The 20,777-nt window shown below is 34.3% G+C and overlaps 1 protein-coding gene across 2 annotated transcripts; it reads left to right on the top strand.

The window, feature by feature from the left end:
* The first annotated feature begins 596 nt into the window (after nt 1–596).
* On the top strand, nt 597–14,854 carry LOC132176485 (fanconi anemia group D2 protein). Of its 2 annotated transcripts, XM_059588709.2 has the most exons (31): nt 597–1,018; nt 1,330–1,780; nt 2,307–2,561; nt 2,641–2,853; nt 2,944–3,075; nt 3,161–3,290; nt 3,382–3,428; nt 3,506–3,607; nt 3,749–3,856; nt 4,490–4,632; nt 4,740–4,834; nt 5,150–5,228; nt 5,322–5,370; nt 5,451–5,531; nt 7,553–7,648; nt 7,741–7,844; nt 9,206–9,680; nt 11,104–11,139; nt 11,239–11,440; nt 11,526–11,659; nt 11,852–12,032; nt 12,136–12,365; nt 12,496–12,591; nt 12,945–13,028; nt 13,107–13,139; nt 13,247–13,384; nt 13,508–13,568; nt 13,646–13,701; nt 13,808–13,864; nt 13,976–14,096; nt 14,345–14,854. In XM_059588709.2, the coding sequence occupies exons 1-31, from the start codon at nt 687–689 to the stop codon at nt 14,497–14,499; spliced, it is 4,476 nt and encodes a 1,491-aa protein (XP_059444692.2). In that variant the 5' UTR covers nt 597–686; the 3' UTR covers nt 14,500–14,854. The 2 variants fall into 2 exon arrangements, with proteins under 2 accessions (XP_059444692.2, XP_059444693.2); XM_059588710.2 differs by lacking the exons at nt 13,646–13,701; nt 13,808–13,864; nt 13,976–14,096; nt 14,345–14,854 and having other exon boundaries at nt 13,480–13,558.
* The last annotated feature ends 5,923 nt before the right edge of the window (nt 14,855–20,777 follow it).

Here is a 20,777-nt window from a genome sequence, read left to right as displayed (position 1 = left end):
ATTAGCACCTTACAGTCACGTGCTGTTCTTAATTTTCATGAATGCATTTAAGAATAAGCTCAATTTTCATAGAAAGCAATCACACTCCCATTCTTGGATAGGTGAAATATATTATTTGAGAGTGATCTTATAATCATAACATTGCTAGTATTAAGAAATTATGAAAATTCCACCTCTCAAAATTTACAACACAATTATTCTTTGCTACCACATGCGAAGCACTTCCTCGTTAGAAATAAAAAAAACAAGTTTCCCAAAAATAATAATTATAAAAATTAATATGCCTAATTTGTGGGTGTTCATTTGAATTTAATTTAATTCTTAGATTTTTTAATTTAAACAATTAACTCTTTAAGTAATTTGTATTTTTCAAATCAATCATTAGTTGATTTCTTTCGAAAAAGTTCTCTTAGGTGACTACGTGATGTGGCTATATGTGAACCTTTGGATGCGGATGCTTAATTGCTGATGTGGCTTATGTACAAAGAATAAGAGGAACAATACGCAGGATACTAACCGGAGGTGAGATGCGCCTTTCCGAATTCTCTTCAAATTTGGCGCCTTTTCTGCCATTTTCACGCTTTCCAAACCCTCGCACTCACACGGTAATAGTGACGGAGTAGAAACAAACCCAGAAGTAGAAGAATCATAGACGACCACAGAACCTCCGTCGTCGCCAATCAAAGATGGTGCTTCTCCACCACAAAGTCCCTTCCCGTAAAAGACCCTCCTCCTCCGTTCCCCCCTTCCTTCCCCCCAAAATTGCCAAATCCACCCAACCCCCCCAGCAAAACAGCGTCGCGGAAGCCCCGGTAATAGACAAGATGGTGTCGGTTCTAGCAGAGGCCGGGTGCACCCTCATCAACCCGGCAGGGCCGCCATGCCTCCCCTCCGACCCCAACAAGTTCCGCCGCCACCTTCACCGCCTCTTCTCTTCTTCCGAAAATGCCCCTGCTCTCCGCTCCGATTTCCTTTCCGGCTTATCTTTCTACATTCGTACCCCCCATAATCTTCGCAGGTCAGTTCTTTTTCACATTCTAATTCTTTCTTTGGTTTCGAGCCCATTTCCTTAGGAACCATAAGGATAATTAGATCCTAAAACGAAACGTATTTTTAAAATCGTTGGAAAAGAGGGGGAAACCTTGGATTATTTTAACATGTTGGGCTTATATGTGACTTTCCAGTGCTTTAATTTTGCTATTTTCCTGTATTTTCTCGGCAATCAAACAAAGCGTATTTTTAAATTTACCAAAACAACCTGGCCTCACTTCTACTCATAAGTTTTAATGTGTTATCTTTCAAAGCTTTCTGACATTTACATGTCTTCAGGGTTCTCACCCCTACGAATAAAGATGGTTTTGGTTCCACCAGAAGCGAGAGCTTTGTCAGACATCTCTTGCTGGTACCATCTATCCAACTAGACATTCAGAGCATGCTTCTCGAGAAAATTCCTGAATATTTCGATGTAATTCCAGAACATTTGGGAACATCTTTGTCGTTGGAAGATGATGTCGCTAGGCTTATCATTAATCAGTTCCGATGGCTTGATTTTATGGTCGATCCCAATGTCTTCACTGATAAATTGATGCAAGTCCTATCGATTTCCCCTTTACACTTAAAGAAAGAGATAATTGGATCATTGCCGGAGATTATTGGTGATCAAAACAATAGGACTGTGGTTGATGGCCTTGAACAAATGCTTCAAGAGGATTCCTCTATCATTGTACCGGTGCTTGACTCCCTTTCGAACCTTAATTTGGACGATCAGTTGCAAGAGCAGGTTTTCCATGATCTTTTCAATTAGTCTCTGTTGCTGAGAAAATGTCCAGGAAACAAAATTTTTAAGCATTTTGACTCGTACTTTAATTTGGTTTATAAGAAATGCAAAACTTTGCCATATAGTTGAATTGAGATAACAAACTGATGGTTTCTGCTTTCTCAGGTTCCCTGCAATAATACGTATGAGATTCAAGAACTTGATTGATGTTCTTTGCTTAAAATTTACACCAACCAAATAGTGCATTAGGCTTTTTTTGGTTGCTAACGAATATGGTGTCTCTAAAATTTTATTGTTTAGGACTTGGGAAAAGAAGGCAATTGAGTTAGTTGAGTTGGACATGACTGCTTTTCTTTTGGTTGATTATTTTGATTCTTGGTAAACCAGACCTACCGTTATAGTGAGATTCTTATTGACTGTCGTTTACTATATTTTCTCTGCTATCAATTAGGGTTCAATTGCTATGTCTAAGGTTTTTTTATTTTATTTTTATTTTTAAATTTTTTAAATTTTAATTTTTAATTTGAAGGTTACCACCATTGCATTATCATGCATCCGAACAATTGATGCGGAGCACATGCCATATCTACTTAGGTTTCTGCTGCTTTCAGCGACGCCGGTAAATGTTCGGAGAATAATCTCACAGATTCGTGAGCAGTTAAAATTTGTTGGACTGTCAAATTCTCGTGCATCACAGCACAATAAACTCAAAGGGAAGTCACTAGTAAACAACACGGAGGCTTCTATTCTTGATGCATTAAGATCAAGTCTACGATTCAAGAATGTATGCTCTTTGCTCTATTTTGTCTTGAGATTCTCTATATGTGTTTAACATAGCTTTTTGCATTTGCTGCTATCCACAGTTGCTATGTCAGGAGATTTTGAAAGAATTGAATTGCCTTGAGAAACCTCGGGATCACAAAGTAATTGACATATGGCTACTTATGCTCATATATAGCAACAGTGAGTCCCTGCAGAAGAGCATTGAAAAGATGTTCAAGAAGAAAATTATTGAAGATTGCATCGAGGAAGTAATGCTTGATCAGTGCATTTGTGGAAACAAGGAATTGGTACAGGTATCGATGACAATTATTTGGTTTAAGTAATATTTCACTTCGATTTTATATGTTCTGAAACTCTATCTGGGTCTCATTAAATTTCATTAGGACTATTTTCCTCTGTTTCTTTCGTTGTCTGAGTACTTGTTGGCTTGCAAAGAACAAAAAGCAAGGGAGTTTGGCATTCACATGTATACTCGTCTGTTTGAAGAGTTCATTGACACTTATTCAAGACAGGAAGTAAGCAGCCTAAATGTTAATGTGTTTATATATTAATGAATGAGAAGGTGTATTCTGGGAACTCTAAGTTGTGATTTCTTTGCAGGTTCTTGGTGCACTGGTTACTCATGTTGGATCCGGTGTTAGTTTTGAAGTGCAGTCTGCTTTGGACACTATGGCTCTGCTGGCCTCCAAATATGCACAAGATTTGATTCCTCTTTCTTCTCATATGAATGGTATCTTCTTTGTTCTGTTTAGATTCCAATGCATCTTTTTAGGCGACCCGTTGCCAAGATGTACTGATGTATTATTTGTTCTTAAATCCAGGTATTTTGGATTACTTGGAGGGATTTACTGTTGAACATCTGCACAAGGTATTGGATAGTATCATAGGCAGTATCGATTTTAGTGTTCTACCTTCCATTGTTTCACTGACTTTCTGATTGTGCAGGTTTATGAGGTTTTTGGCCATTTGGCACTCTCAGCTCGATCAATTGCAGATTCATATGGATCTTCGATTGCAAATGAAGTATTGATGATAATAAGGAAGCAGGTACCATAAAAGCCCTTTTCATATGGAATGTACACATTAAATCTTTGATCAACTTTGTTGAATATCTCTATTTTAGATGTATTCATTGTCTTTTTAGAGTCTCCAATAACTGTGAAGTGATTTCTGCTGCCCCTCCCTTAGGTAAGCAATCCAGATCTGAAGTACAAGAAGATGGGCTTAATTGGAACTCTAAAGATAGTTTCCTGTCTTGGAGGTGCAAATAGTGTTTCCTATGCATCTGCATCTCAGGTAGGACCTGGTAATACTGAACATAGATATCTTCCACAGGTGAAGTTTGTTGCTGACTTCAAGTTTTATGATATTTATTTTAATTATCAGAAATACAGAGGACGGCATATAAACACATGCCAAATATATATGGATGCATATGTGCATACATAAATACATATGTATATATCTTTTCTGTGGTGAATGTGTTGTATACTTTCTTACATGCATATATCCCCATAATTACCATATGTCAATCTTAACATTTATTAGAATTTAACAACTGAGACACTGTTTGCTTTTTGTATGGAGGCAATGTGTGGGATTGATAAGAATTTCTCAACAAAAGTAGTCTCAGGATGAAAAATGTAATATACTCTAGCTTAGTGCACATACAGTTCCATTGGCCTGTGACATTGCAATTTTGACATCTGTATTAAAGAAAAAAGTTCAATTTATCTCGGAAATAATTGCTGTATGTTGTTTTTGGTGCTAAAATCATTTAAAGAACTTATGATCTTTTAATACTCTTGTATGCTAATGATTTCTTTGAAATGCAACTGGCATTAGTTTGTTAGGTTTTGCCATATTTTCTCTCTTACTAATATATATTGCACAATGTGGATTTTCCATTCCTGAACATTACTGGTACAGAAACCAAATTGGGAAGAGGCTTTGGAACTCTTGAAAACATCTCTGGACTCTTGCAAACAGTTGTCATTACCTTTGATACTATTTTATGATGAACTGACTGCAATGTTGTACCACAAAACTCTTCATCCATCAATTATGGAATGGTAAGCGAAGTTTAACAACCCAATGCTGGTACTCTATGGCTTCTTAACAATATGGAAAAATAATCTTGTGATTATGTTTATTTCTAAAACTTGCATGTTTATTGTAGGATAGGGAAACATGTAGGAGAGTTCGAATCTGTTTTTCTGTCTGATATTGAAGGTGGGAAATTGTCTTCTGAGGAATCATATTGTGGTTTAGAAGGTGAGTTTTGTGGTGCAGTCTATGTTCCTGTCTAGACTAATAAAAAAGATGACAAAAATTTCCTACAAACTAGTTTGTAAGAAATTTCTTACAAACCAACTTCTAAAATTGACATGTGTCCCTTGCATGCGAGAAACACATGTTTTTTTTTAACCGCATGTGCTTTTCACATGCTTTTTTAATAGCATAGAGGACACATATTGCTTTTAGAAGCTAGTTTGTAGGAGTTTCCTAGAAACTGGTTTGTAGGAAATTTATGCCGAAAAAAGATTATGCTGGCTTATAGATTAGTATCTTTTCTTGTTCTTTTTGCAGGCGAATTGTGGATGAACTTGGATGGTGACATATCTCCTGTTTGTTTGAACATTTTGCCATTGACTTCCTCTTCCCTGCAGTATTGTTTTGGCCATGCTCTCCCATGTATCATACCCTCAAGAACTTGTCTAAATGTTTATGAATGCTGAAGTTGAAATTTTATTGTATGCAGGTCAGCTTCTTTACAAATTCTTCCGGCTAACTTCCTTTTACTATCAGCTGTAAGTGCATTGGACCTTTTGGAAGTGAGAAGAGAGATTAGCAATGGGATAAATAATTGGGATTTTCTGTCAATTTTCAGACCGAGAGGTTGACAAATCAAGGATCTCTTGGAGGAATTGACGCATTACTTGGCTGCCCTTTGCACCTTCCTTCCTCTAAGGTCAGAGTGACGCAAATTCTTTTCTTAACATATTGAATTGTTTCTATACCTTAATTTATCACTCTACTTGTGTTTTAAAGCTTAAGAGATTCAATTGCGTTTGTCTTTATCAGTTTTACTTCTCATCAATAGCATCAATTTGTTAAAGGAAGACTTTGAGTAAATTGAAACTTTAGTTTTACATAAAGTCATCTATACAAGAAGTAGAAAGTATGATAAATATAGCCAGGGGAGAATGTTTGAGCCAATAGACAATAGTGTCGATAGCTTGCAAGCTGGCTAGGGTGATGGACCTTAACAAACCTAGTTGATACATAAAGCAGAGTTTTTGTTTTTGTTTTTATTTTTTTAATTTATTATTATTTATTTAATTTTTTTAAAGAATTACTCTTTAAAAGATAAATCTAAGACTTAATGTAGCTGTAGATATGTTTCAGAAACAAGAACTTTATAGGAATTATTTGTGGTCGGAGAAGTTAATATTGCCAGTGAAGACTATGTAAATCCAATTGCCAATTTCTGGAACTCATTTTTCTGCTTTTAGTTCCCTATCTGTCTTTGCCAACTAATCATCTATATGAAGTTTAATTCCTATTTTCTTCCTACTCTTCTCTCCACCAATATTTTATATATTCATTTATGTATCTATTAAATAGTGGGAGTCAAATAAGCATACTCTTGAAAAGTTCATTCTTTTCTAATAAGTAATAAGAGAAACTCGGTACATACAATGTATAAAAGAGAATCAGCTAAAGAATTACTATTTACGATACTATTCAGTAATTTATCTCAAAAAACCAAGTGCTTGTTTGGAAAACTTAGAAGAAAGTGTTTCTCTTTTCAACACTGAAAAACACTTTTCAGACAGTAATTACCAAACAGATTTTCAAATGAGCTCCCACCGTTAACACACTTTTCAAAACAACTTAGAAAACATTTTTCAAAAAACAAAACACAAAACACTTTTTAGAAAACTTCCCACACCTTCATATGGGAATGTTTTGAAAATATATACTCATTTTTTCAGGTATGGAAGCTGGCCTTGTTAGTTATTAAAAAAAAAAAAAAAAGGTGGAGGATGGCCAACATAGGTCAAGGCCGCCAGATCTGCGTGGCTGCTGCTGGATCTGTTTGGCCTCCACTCTGGATTTGTGTGGTGGCCCCGCAATGGCTGTTGGATTTGTTCACGAGGGGTGGCGGCCGCCACCTATGGAGGCTAATCTCTATTAGGCTCATTTTTTTTTTGGGTTTTTTTTGTTTATTTATTTTTCTGTAAACACTTCTCAGTTTATTGCTTTTAGAAACATTTCTCAATTTACCAAACAAATTTTATTTTGTGAACCCCACAACAACACTTCCAAATGTGGCTCCCACCAGAAACACTTTTCAATTTTTACTTTTCAATACCCCAAGACACTTTTCGAAAATTTACCAAACTTCAGAAAACTGTAAACGAATAGAAATGGTGATTAGTGTCAATAATATAGTTATATAGGTATTGTTTGAGTTGAACGGTACTTCAAAATAATTTCGGTAGACAATAGGCAACTTCCTCATTAGTTATCTTTTGAAGAGGTTCAGCCTTTTGCTTCTTTTTTTTTTTTTTGTACTGTGTTTGGATTAGTCCTCTAGATTACTATCTTAAGTTCCTCGCTGTCATTTCTCCATAGTTAAAGAGAATTGATCCATTATTTAAACACCGTATACATCCTTCAAATAACTTAATCTAAAATTTTAACTTTTTGACGAAAACAAAAAATTGATCCCTAATATCTCCATAGATACATGCTAGTAGAGCTTCGAGTTCCAACTCAGTTTCTTCTAGTTAATGTCCTGAATCTGCATATGAAATTATTAAGTGAAATTTATTTAATTTGCTTTTAATTTTATAGTTTTGTCTTGATTGATAACATCTTTTTGTTACTGCACTGTGATCTGGCTTGGCTTTCTATATTGAGCCTGTCAATACTGCTGGCTGTGCCTAGTGTACTGACTTTTTTTTTTGGCTTGTGCAATACCAGTACCTTTCCGGAGCTGGCTGGAAGTCTTTGACCGGGAAGCAGAAACAGATTGTGTCCCTCTCTCTCTATTATGCAGCAAATTGGATACGGGAACTGGTAAAGTCATGAAGTTTGCAAATGTTCCCTTCATCTTTAGATGGGCCTATTATTTACATTTTGGTTTGTTACACTCCTGCTGCCACATGTAGCTTAATGCCTTCTGTACACAAGTAGAAGGAAGAATTGCATGTACAAGTCAAGCTACAAATGAGGATACTGTTTGCAAGCTATTGAAGCGTTTGAGGAACCTTGTGTATGTTCTCGTACTCTCAATTCCTTGACAGTGTTTGCTCGAATAGTTAGTTAGTTATTATTATTATTATTATATAGTTAAAACTCTGTGGATTAATTTAAGGGTGGTGCTTTGCTGAAATTTGTAATTTGAGTATTATTTTCCTTGATTGTTTTCTTGTTTCCAACTTTTGCTGCTTTAGTTCAATATGACTTTCATCTCTATTTTCCAATTAGTCTTGTCCAATCCAATTTCTCTCTCTTTCTGTAGTCATAATCTCTGTCTTTAATAATTGTTTTGCATCTATGCACTCAGTTTTGTCAATCTTATTGCATTGCATACACACACATAAATAATAAATTTGAGAAAATTCATATAAAGAGAAAATGTTTGGTAAAAGCTTCTGAAATGAAGTTTTCTGAAGAAAAATAATCAATAGTATATTCAGCTATTGTCTTACTTCTGATGCTAAAGAATAACGGAAATGTAAACCCTGAAACATAGATGTTGATGGAAGTCTTGCAAACAAAGAAAGTCACTACTTACACTTGATAAGTATTACTTATAGGCGAAAAAAAAAAAAAAAAAAAACTTACACTACACTATAGATATTGGGTTCTTAAGTCTTATTATTTTTCTATTTATAGTAAAGTTTAAAAATTAAAGCAATTGATTAGTCAATTAACTAGAGATATTAAACACTGCCATGGATGTGGGCTCTATCTTGTTTTAAGAGAAATACTTGTCTAAGATGGATTAGGTACTGCCTCTTGTGTCCTTGAAAGGAAGTTGAAAGATGTGAGGGAGCCCCACTGGTTAATTCAGTTGAAGTGCTGCAGTTTTGTATTTAAATAAACAAGAGCATGCTTTTTCACTAATGTGAACATTCTAGAGACCTGAGCATACTACCTGATTAGGAAATTGTATTTCAGACAAGAGACTGTAGTATGAGACTGACTTTTCTAGGTTAGATAGTGTATCCAATGTAAAAATAGAATAGGCTTATAACATTTGTTGCAAATGAGGGCAAATGTAAATGTGTTGCATTAATTGGGTACTCAAACTAAAGTTTGATATTCACACACGCACACACATGCATATATATGTACATATGCTTTTTTCCTTTTTTGAGGATGGCAGCATGTGAACACATTTTTCAAGAGGTACAAAGAACTGAAATTCCTTAGGATGAACAAGTTGATTACTATACTAAAGATGGTGAAACTTAGATGTTATTTGTGACAAGTGACAAGATGTTTCAAAGTATTTACTTGTAGGTTCTTGTTATAACTCTTTTTTAGTTCCATCTGTCAAGGCATGCGCTTTTCCTTCAAGTGTCATTTGTATCATGACTTTCGGATTTGTCCGTCTTGATAATGCAGATTTTTGGATATCTTGTTGAACAATTCCATTGAGCGGTGCTCTATATCTCTACCTGAGCTTCACTTTTATGTTGATCATTTTGGAACTCCACTCCTAAACCAAACCAACCATATGGGGCATGTGGAAAAGAATGAGCATAAGAGAACACAAGACAGCACGTCACCAAAAAAAAATAGGAGACGTAAAAAGATATCAAGAGCCTCAAGTTCAGATACTAATGGGAAACTCAAACAGCCCACAATATTGGATGTGTTGAAGAAAGCGGGAGCTTTGACTAGTCAAGAGGTGCCAAATGAGGAGTCTGTTGATCTAACTTCACATGGAAGGACATCTAATTCAGCAGATCCAAATCTCTGTGACTCTGATGAGCCTGTAATTATAGAAGTTTCTGCAGTTACCAAGGCTTTGGAAGCGCAGAGATTCAAGTTCAGGCCTCTTCTGGTGCAATGCTTTTCAATTTTGACATTTTCAGAGGTGTGTAGGCTTACATTATATTTGGAATGAGTAATACCCATTGCATTTGGAAAGTACCACCTGCAGGTTCTTGTGAATTAGTGCAACTTAAGTTTTTGAAGCCATTTTTTTCCATTTTTTCTTCAACGAAGAACAGAAAAAAAACCTATGACCAAGAATTTAATGTATGATATATAAATTAGAATACATTTGTTTCTCTAACAATTCAGACAAAATCATTCACTGTAGGACTTTAATTTTATTTACAATTGATCAATTGTTTATGAGGAGTTGAATAACCTTCTATTCTTCACCTGAAAGCTCAGCTACTCCAATTATGGTATTATTATTATTATTATTTTAACAATGTGATGTATATCTAACACACTGGATTATGAGAGTGCTTAAGAACATGAATAGGAAGAGTGTTACAGTTGTCTTGTTTTAGCATACATGGATGAAGTTATTCTGACAAGTATTATGAAATACGTACTTCCTTTGAAACTATTTTCCAAAGACTAATCAAATTATAAGGGTTTCAAGAAACTAGTGAGAGCAAGAAGACTGAGAATATATATTTGTGAATGATGACAATAAAATCTAATTTGTGAATGTTTTAAAGTAGTTTTGCTAAGAAAAGCTCTATGTTTGTAATAAAAACACTTAAAATGCTAATAAGTTACTTTTTTAGTTTTAGTTATTCATGCTACAAATATATGTTGTCTGTCTATCTCTGTTTTCTCTTTTCTCTCTCTCTCTCTCCATCAATGTTATTTTCATTGGTACGTATTTGTGTTGGAATTTCCGCTGCTATAAATGATTGCTCAGTTGAAAAATGCAGCATTTGTGACTTGGTCAGTATTAGAGGGTGAAATTGATTTTCAAAACCCAGTACACAAAAGGTTATCATGCTCAAATGGCAATGTTGAAATTGGTGCTTGTTTGATTTTATTGAATCTGATTGCTGTTAGCCCAAGCACCTAACACTGTTTTATCTTAATGAGATTTTGGCAAATCACTTTTTTCTTGCTGCTTTGGAGAGTGAAAGCTACTTCTGTATGCTGGGTTTAGAGGTATGATCATCTTGTCATAGGCTTAGCAGTTGGAACTTGCAATCTCTAAGAGATTACCTAATATGCAAGTACAAGTCCTCTAAAATTTTGTGTTCAATTTTCAAAATACAGAATCTTTAACTGAGCAAGATGTGTAGATTGTCAAACTGCATTAAATTGGAAGTTCCAGAAAACTACGCACTAGAATAACTTTCATTTCCCTAATTTAATTGCATGCTTCTAATAGTCATATCAGTCTAATTGCACATTGCTGCAAATGAAATCTGGTCAGATGACCTGCGACAACATTACACAGAGTTCTTGCTTGGAAATGTGCAGTATATATGAATAGAAGAATGATGAGAGTTTTTTTACTGTCCTTTAAAATGCAGAATCAAGGTTCCTGTTGCTCTGATCCAGCTGCAGAGGTACCATTTTAGTTTTACACTGATTCTGGTTGACGAGTTTTTTTTCTTAAAAGTAAAGGAATTCATAATACTTGAAAAGCTGGTTATTGTATTTGCTAGTTACCTCTATATCTATACCTTCTGCGGGATCTTCACTACAAGCTGGATTATTTCACTCCTGCTAAACAATTCTTGTCGAGAAGCTCCAGTCCTCCAGCTGGTTTCACCAGGATGACAGTGGATGATTTCTTGAACAAAATTAGATCACTCTTTCCCAGTCTTAAGAAGCATCTTGACAATGCAGTTTGTATCCTAAAAGAAAGTAAGATAATAGCATTCAACTTGGTTGGGTGAATACTATAACAGAGCTTCAATATTCTTATAATCTTGGTTCAAACTCTTTGTAGGTGATGAAACTTGTCAAGAACATTGGAAAGTTCAGTCTGCTTTTGCCGAGAACCCCAATGTACCCAATCTTGGACTTTCAAGATCTGCAGTTTCTACATTTGTTTTCAAAGAAACAGTTCATTGTTTCAGTAAGGTGAACTTTTTACTTGTCTATTCTCTCTGTTTGTGTGCGTGTGTGCATGTGGCTCTACCTGACCGATATCTCATCATGCTGATTAATTGCAGAAATTTTATTACATCCAAAACTTCTTGGAGGGTTTCCTGTCATCAAAAAAATTTATTACATCCAAAACTACTAAACTTTTATTCTAACCTTTGAGCGCAGATGCTAAATCTTTCTTCTATTCAGAGAGACAAAGCAGTTCTCTCAGATCTGCTTGAAGCCTTCCAGCCCATCAAGATACCGGATAGTGTTTTATCAGACATTCCGCCCAACATTTTGCCTGGGACTGTCGAATATTTATATTTAGGTGCTTATTCATATATAGAAGGTGTTTTGAACATAGGTATATAATCCTGTTCTGTTTCCTAGTGTTGTTTATGATGCTCTTTATGATTATTATTATTATTATTATTAACTAAATTTGTGTTGGCATCCGGTTCCTGCAGTATGCTCCTTTTGCTTTACACTGGCATCAGAATCTCTTCTTACCCTAGAATCAATTATAAACTCGTTCCAGAAATTTCTTGATAAGTTGGAGGAAAATGGTAAAAACATACATTCAGAATTTATCCTCAGGGCCCTTCCTACCTTGCGAGGCAGACTTGGAGCTTCTGCTCAGAAGCTTTTAAGGCATAACTGGGATAACAGCCAACTTCAGAGTAGTTGGAAGAGCAAAGTAAGACCATCTATGTTATGTTTTCTAGCACTTATTCTCCTTATAATTTTAGCAATGATTAGGAATGATCTTGCCACTTTTGCAGTATGTTTGTTTGCATGTATAGAAGTGTTAAACCTTCTGATTGCAGGGAGAAATGGTACAGAAGGTATTGCACATTTACTTGGAAAGTAGCGAGTCACCTTCTGATGTGCTGGATGAGCTGGCCTGCTCTATCTTACCTCAGGTGCTTGAATTTGTCCAGTACTTTTTAAATTGGGTTGGTTGTGTTGACATCCAGACTATGGTGACTTAATTGTACTTATGCTGCATCTCAATCTTAAGGAGCTGTTTTGGAACTGGAAATCATGCCAACTCTGCCTATTTCTAGATTATCAAAATTGTGTCCTTTATTAAGGGGGGCAGAGTGGAGGTATGACAGAAATTAATGAAAACATGGATTTAAGAAAACGAAAACACCAACACTGACTTGATTGAAGCTTGGATATAACTTCCTAAATAATTTGAACCTGCAAATCCATTCTGCATTTTTCTTGGATTGGCCTTCATAAATGCATAAAGAGTCCCTTTCTTTAACAGGTTTCTTCATCAAAGGAAGAAGATGCTCATCATGGTTTCCTAGCTCTATGTTCTGCAACATTTGTTGTGTGGTACAAAGTACTGGTAAGGAATCTCTGGTTTCCTATTATGATATTTTATACCGTGTCTTGATGGACTTTTTACAGAAGGTTTAATGTGCAGCATGAAGTGAATCTTTCTGTTCTTAACAAATTGGTAAGCTGTAGACTCTTATCTTTTTATTCAAGAAATCATAGATGAGCTAGTGAGAATTCACTGTATCAAAGAATTAGAGTTTTTACTTGTTTCTCTCTCATTATTAGGTTAAGGAAGTTGTTCTCTTAGAGAAGAAACCCATAGCTGGTGTCCAACTTCAAATTGTTGAAAAACTTCTGATCGAACTACAACATTGTGTGAACGTGGTGGTATCATTGGTTAACATGTGCAAAACTCAGAGCAAGGTAAAGAAACAGAACTTCTCAAGTTTGTGTGTCAAAATTCGTTTTATGTTACAGATTTAGTTTTATGGTCACCTTCTGAAGTTCTGATGTAGCAGGATGTGAACTTATTAAAATGATGTACAGGTATCTGTGCATGCCATGGCTGTCAAGTATGGTGGGAAGTTTGTAGACTCCTTCCTGAAAGGTATAGAGGTCTGACACTTTTGACATGCAATGATCCGATGTCTAATCTTGGGGTACTGAAATTGGCATGTTCTCCAGTTTTTGACTTCTTACAGGCCCATTACAACACGTGCAATGAGATTATAATCCACTTGGTAAGATAAGGTGCACCAAATTTTTTCTGGCATGATTAATTGCAAGTAGAAATTCTAAAGATGCAAGTCTTTTTTTTTTTTTTTTCAATTTTTCTGTTTTGTTCAGGTGAAAGAGCTGCAAAAAGCCACAAGAACGATACAGACCCTATGTTCTGAAGCAAAGGTTTAACTTGTATCTCAACTCTTTTCTTTTACAAAAAAACTTGATCAGGAAAAGAATTAGGAGATAAAATAATCTGCATCTTCACTTAATTTGTTTTGTTCATTTTCGAAGGGCTTGAAACAGACAATTATCACCAGCAAAATCCCTGCTACAAAGAGATCTATGGAACGCTTTTTGTTCTGTGTCAAGGCTCTTCTCCATACGACATCAAGTGGATGCTCTTTCTGGATGGGTATGCAACAAATCAGCGGTTCCGTTGCAAGAAAAATTCCTTATTTTTTAGCCTTGTATTATGCTCACTCTTTTTGTTGTTTTCTAGTATAAATTTTGCCAAAATTTTGCTAAATTTGGCCAAGATTTTGATGGACGAATATAAATTTAGGTTGGAGAGAGAGAGAGAGAGGTGGTTAATAAGTCCAAGGTGTCCATATCATCTATATTTATGTTTCACTGTTAACCATTCGTCTCTTTTCTTGACAGGGAATCTAAAGCATAAAGACTTGACAGGGCAAGTGGTGAGCTCCCAGGTGTATGTGGATGATCAAAATAACAATGTTGAAGAAAATTCAGCTGAAGCTATTGATGATGATCAACCTGCCATTGTTTCCAGCGAAGAGGACAGAGAAGTAGAGTAAGAAGTGACTTGGTCTCTTTAAAGCTTCAAACATCATCATTAACGCTGAAAGCATGGTGAGTTGAGTAGTCTTGACTCTGAATAGCAATCTTCACACTGCTGGGAGGGCCCATCTTTCTGTTCAAGCTTCTTGTCAAGTGGATAGCTCAAGTTGAAGAGTCATGCTGCCCTGGCAGGCCTTTGCTTTATGAATTGTAAATAGTTATAGCCCTTCAATGTTATCATCTTGGTGAATTCATTCTATTTTATTTCATTTTGTTTTGGTTCCTTTGTGAATATAAAAACTAGGAAAAAGTCTATGTACTACCCTCAAACTATCATCCGATTGCAGGGGTGGAATTAGCATTTGGAGTTTGAGGGGCAAAATTAAAAAATTTAAGAGGAAAATTCTAATTTTTAGAGACTTTTTTAAAAATTTTTGAGGAAAACATGGTTCCGCCCTGCCCAATTGTCAAATCACCTAAAGATTGCATCAATGTCCCATCCAAACTACTAGAAATTTGTCCCCTCAAGGCTTGTAAAAATGACAAAAAATGATCATTTTTTTTTTAATAAGACAAATACTCTTATAAATTTGAAAAAAAAAGGAAAAAAAAAAAAAGGAAAAAAAAAAATGGGGTAGTTGTCAAATCACTCCCAAAACAATGGTTGAGGCACTGAGGGTAGTTCAGTCACTCCTAAATTAGACAGGGCTTTGATGCATTTCTTTTTTTTCCCGACTTTATTCCCAAAAAAAAGCTTGGGGTTGGTTGGCCACTCCCAAAACTCTTAGCGTATACAATGTATTTTTTCTCATAAATCCAATCAACGACTATAGGTTAATGTACTTTGTGACCAATGAGTACATCTAGAAAAATAATTGTGATAGTATACCGTATCAAGACTAGCATAGTATATCCTAAGAAACGTGTCTCAATTCTCATAATGCCGGATTGAATATCTTTAATTGGCTTCGAGTTTCAACTCAAAAGTAATATTCAATCTCAATCTAGTAATTTGTACACCAATGATTCTATTATGACATCCAAGAAATGACACAATATGTTGACAGTGAGCATAGAAAATATGCAACCAAGTGGTCCTCTTTTTTCTCTCATGCTATTTAATATTTATGCAATCGTTTTCTCAACCATGTCCTTTTGGACCGAATCAATTCCGTTTATAGGTAACATGTCAAAGTAGTAGTTGTCAAGCCTCGACCTTGTAACAAAATCAAAAGTTACAAAAGGCTTGATAAGGTCAACAATACCCATCCATAGAATTCACATGGTAAGGAAATAGCCAAATAGGGATCTTTTTCCTCATCTACCTAATTTGTTAACAAGCACTTATATAGTATGAACTGCATTTGTCTATGTTGTTGTCCCAATGTGTTGCACAAGTATAGCTTACTAAGGAAGCCAAGAGAGGGTCCAATACTTCGTATCATATATCATATATCCCATATCATGTCACGTTAGGCAATTGGTTAAGCCGAGCCAAAGGAGACCATCGATTCCATTAATGGTACATCGAGAAGCCAATTACCCACAACTTAGGCAGCCGAGGTCAACCATTTGGTAACAACTCTTGTGCAAGGCCGAAGGTCCTATCAACACTTTGTCATCAAATTATGAAACATGAGGGACATGGAGCTTCGTAAAAGGACCCAGCTCTAAATTGGGTGGAAGATCCAAGAGGCCTTAGGGCGACCGGCCACCCGTGTTATGATAATTTTTTTTCCCCATTTTTTGGGTGTAAAAAAAAAAGGGGTTTTTTTTTTTGAGAAATAATTTTGGGGGCTTGGGTATTTTAGAAATTTTGATTCAAAATAATCATTTTATTCTAACTTCTTGTATTTTCAATAATACTGATTCCTATTGGGGGCGGGGGAGTATTTTAAGAAAGTTCTAGATTTCTCGTCAAGGACACGTATTAAATTTCTTCTTAATTGTATTGGTATAGATGATATGAATTAGTAGTAATTAATTCCATGCTATCCACACAACTAGGATATCCTATTCGTGGCAAGCCTTTATAAACAGAAACTAACAAAATCCACCAAACTTGTGTGCATCAGCAAGTCAACTAAGACACGTGGGCAGCTAACTTAATCGGGCGCTTATCTGCGAGATAGTCCTAGATTTCGTGCAGCTAATTAACTAATTAGCTTTCCCTAATTTAAGTATTTAATGGTAGATTTAGGACGTGGCTTCATATAAACAAAACGCCTAAAAGTTTTTTTTTTTTTTCTTTGAATTAGTTATCAACTTTTCAACCTGAGTCTTAGTCAAGAACAAGGACCATGGGAAAAAGTAGGAGTTGATTAATATATTTAGTGTATTCTTGTTAATTTCCTTTGGCTCCAGAAATGGAGACACCAGGCTTTTCTTAATTCGAAGGTAATTTTATAATTATGTAGATGTAATTAATGATTAAATGTGGGCAAAGAATGAGCCAGCATAATTTTTAATTAACTACATTTTTTTTGTTCATAACTGGCCTTGCAAAATCGAAAAAAAAAAAGTGGGTGGATGTAACACCTGTATGATTTTCAGGTGTGCCTGATCATATATATGCAAGTGTTATTAATGTGGTTTAATTAAATATAAATTGAAAGTGTTTAGTGATTTATTCTAATTATAAGAAAATTATTAATAGAATTCTAATTAGAATTAGATTAATTTTATTTTTTTGATGAGAGGAATAATATATAGTCAGTCATATGTTGATCATCTGGAAGGGATAGCTTAGGAGAATCGTACACGTACGTTCGTTGTCATCTGACACGTATAATGTTAAATAATCTCTGCATGATCAGCTACTGATTTGCGACAATATGTTTTGGTTAACAAACTCTACAGTTTTAGTTTGACTTGATAATATTATCAGTTTCTCTGTCGGTAATACTTTTACTATCGTTTTTTAATTATTAACCTTAAACCCACAATTATCAGTTTGACTTGATAATTATCATTGTCTTTCTTTTTCTTTAATTTTTTTAATCTCATAGTTATAATTAAGATTATGTCAAATTATATTTGTTCTTGTGATGACGTACCACATTTTAGAGGACTACCAAACTAATTAAGCACTCCACTTAACTGGTACATATTAATCATTAATCCCTGCATCAGCTATTGCTTTGCGACATATACTTTGGTTAACAACCTCTGCAGTTTTAGTTTGACTTGATAATTATCAGTTTCTCTGTCGGCACTTTTACTGTTTTTAATTTTTAACCTTAATTAAACCCGTAATTATCAATTTGACTTGATAATTATCAATCTTTCTTCTTCTTCTTTTTTTTTTTTTTTTTCTTTTTTTTTGTTTAAATCTCTTAGTTATTATAAGATTATTGTTCTCGCGATGACCCCATTTAAAGGACTAGCAAACTAACACTTAACTGGTATATATCTCTAAAGGACCTTTTTTTTTTTTTTTTTTTTTTTAAGAGCCACATCTTCTCTAGTACGAATGCACGCCAAAGAATTATAAATTAGTTGATCTTCTATATATCGTATGATGCATGCAAACTAGATCAGATAAATAATTGCATGTTAATTATATATATTATAGCCCGTGCCATCATGGATATATATATATATAGCAAATAAATATATTTCACGCATGCCACAGAAGAGAAAAGGGCAATTTCTTGTCCACAAAATGAACATGATATCTTATCAATAAAAGAAAAATGAGCATGATATCATGTCCATTATTAACGTTAAAATATATATACAAAGCATGCATGCATGTAACATATTCATGGATATATTAATAATCCTATGGAGAGAGTAAATGAATATATATTTCATGCATGCCACAAAAGAGAAAGGCCGCCTAGGCTTCATTTCTTGTCCACAAATTAAATGACATGATATCGTGTCCATTATTAACATTAAAGTATACAAAGTATGCATATGTAACATATTAGACAATCGTCCATCATATAGATCAACTAGTTGAAGCTATTGCACACATCATATACATAATTAATTATTTGATAATGCATAGGGGGTCAAGATACATTATGTTGGTGAGTCATGCTCAGAATGATCTGGATGTCTGTTATGTTTGAATAATTCTCCACAACGTACAAGCCTTAGGTTTACGCCAATTGCTTACCTTAACGAGTATAGGATGTCGGTCTTCGATGATTTTAAGTATATATTGAAACCTCATTAGGAAACCATCATAAAATAATTAATTAGCTAGTATATGACCTAATTAGCTTTCTACTGTTTGAAGTACATCTATATATATATATATTAAGATCTCTTTGCCACCAAACTTAAAGATGTGATGTTATGCGTTAATTAAATAAGTAAATTTACTTTTTCTTATCAAATTAAGCTTTTGAGATAAGTAGAGATAGATTTAGGACTTATTTGGGATTGCGCTTAAGAAATAGAGTTTTTAAGTCAAAAAACGTTTTTTGACAAAAATTTTATTTTTAACATTTTGCCAAAAGTGCATTTTTGTCATTTTTAAGCTTTTTGAACCCTTAAAAACGCTTTTAATTTGTTTACCAAACGACTAATTTTTTCTTCAAAATGATTTTTTTGAGTATTAAACGCACTTTTATGCTCCTCAAATACAATCTCAAACATGCCCTTAACATGATATATGAGGAAATGTCTTAAGTTCAAATTCTGGCTTCACAGTTTACTATCATTTTAATTAAATATTCAACGTGCAGTGTTAGGCTTCACTTGTTAATAAAGAGTTTAACTCCACATATAAGGGAGAGTTTTAATTAAATGATTAAATTTACTCTTTCTTACCACCTTAAACTTTTAAGATATAAGTGATGATTTATCATTAAGGTTAGATACATGTGAGTTCCATAAATTTCATGGTGGATTTGCAAGAATTGAACGGGAAGAGGACCATTGGGGAGGAAAATAATCATTTCTCTTAAGGTTGTACGTGATCCTTGGATCATTGAAACTTTTACAATGTAATGTTTTATAGCTAAGGATATTAATACAAGTTTGTAAGTGTGTGAAAAGCTTCAAAAAGAAAAGAGGGTTTTGTATTTAGTGAAATATTTATTAGTTTAAGGCACTACTTAAAATTAAGAAGAAAAAAAATGTTTAATTGGCCCTTGAGGTATGGGCTTTTATCAAGTCACTCCCTAAGGTTCAAAAGGTATCAATTTACTCCCCATGTGCCACGTTAATAAAAATATAAGAAATATTAAAAAAATATATAAAAACAATATGTGTGTGTGTGTGTTAGAGTAATCTAACTAGTAATATTCCTATTAACTTCAAATAGGGTTTTTTTTTTTTTTTTTTTTTTCTTAATTGAAAGTGTCAGTAGCTAATTATGTGAGTTAATCTCTTTCCACCCTTAAGGTCTATTGAAGGAGATATATATAAAATGAAAGCTGCCGTCGTAAATAAAAACAAAAAAGGTTTTCTGAAAGTCAAAATTATCAATGCCACTAACGAGTTATTTTCCCCCCTTTATATATTAAAACTATATAGGGTTGTTGAGATCACAAGAAAAAGAAAATCCCAGTGCATATCTTAGTTAATCCATAAAATAATATTTGACCAACTCCTTGTCGTATATAGCGATTGAATTATTGCTTCTTAATTGTCAACATAATTACGCTTAAGTATCTAAAGGGAGTACAATTATTAATTACTCACACCTTATCCATATATATATGTACGTTGGAACAAATCTAGAGCATTCAATTACAATGCTAGCTGCCTGAATCATCAACAGATCGGCCTTAACATTTTAGGTGCGCTGGCGATCGATCTCAATCGAGCTACCGGCGGCCGACTTGGTTCAGTTCACTGTACTGCTCCAGTGGTCCATCAAATACATGTGATATTTGTCTGTAACAATTGACCATATGTACCGCGTCACATGTATATATATATATATAATAAATTAATAATTTAATAATTTAATTATTATACTATATATGTATGAGACTGCAAGTCTCATAAGCCAATTAAGGCTTGTGGCCCTTGAGCCGAACCTTTAGGAGCCATGGCCTCAGTTCTTCATTTTTATTTTAAATTAATTTTATTTATTTATAATTATCACTATTACTACGATCTGTTTTTTAATGGATGCTTGGATCCTCGTTGGATTTTGTTCTTAGAAAATTTTTGTACCTAAATTAATAAATTATAGGGTGAGAACTGATCATTATTGTGTTTATTGGTTTTATTCATAGGGAGGAAAAGGGGGATCAAAGGTCATGATATTTGATATTTCTAATGCATAATAATAATAATAATAATAATAATAAAATCTATTTTTACTGAA

The sequence above is a fragment of the Corylus avellana genome, chromosome 3 (assembly GCF_965113065.1).
Source record: "Corylus avellana chromosome 3, dhCorAvel1.hap1.2, whole genome shotgun sequence".
Taxonomy (NCBI): Eukaryota; Viridiplantae; Streptophyta; class Magnoliopsida; order Fagales; family Betulaceae; genus Corylus; species Corylus avellana.
The sequence above is the reverse complement of the archived record's forward strand: the minus strand, read 5'-3'. Positions and strand labels throughout refer to the sequence as shown.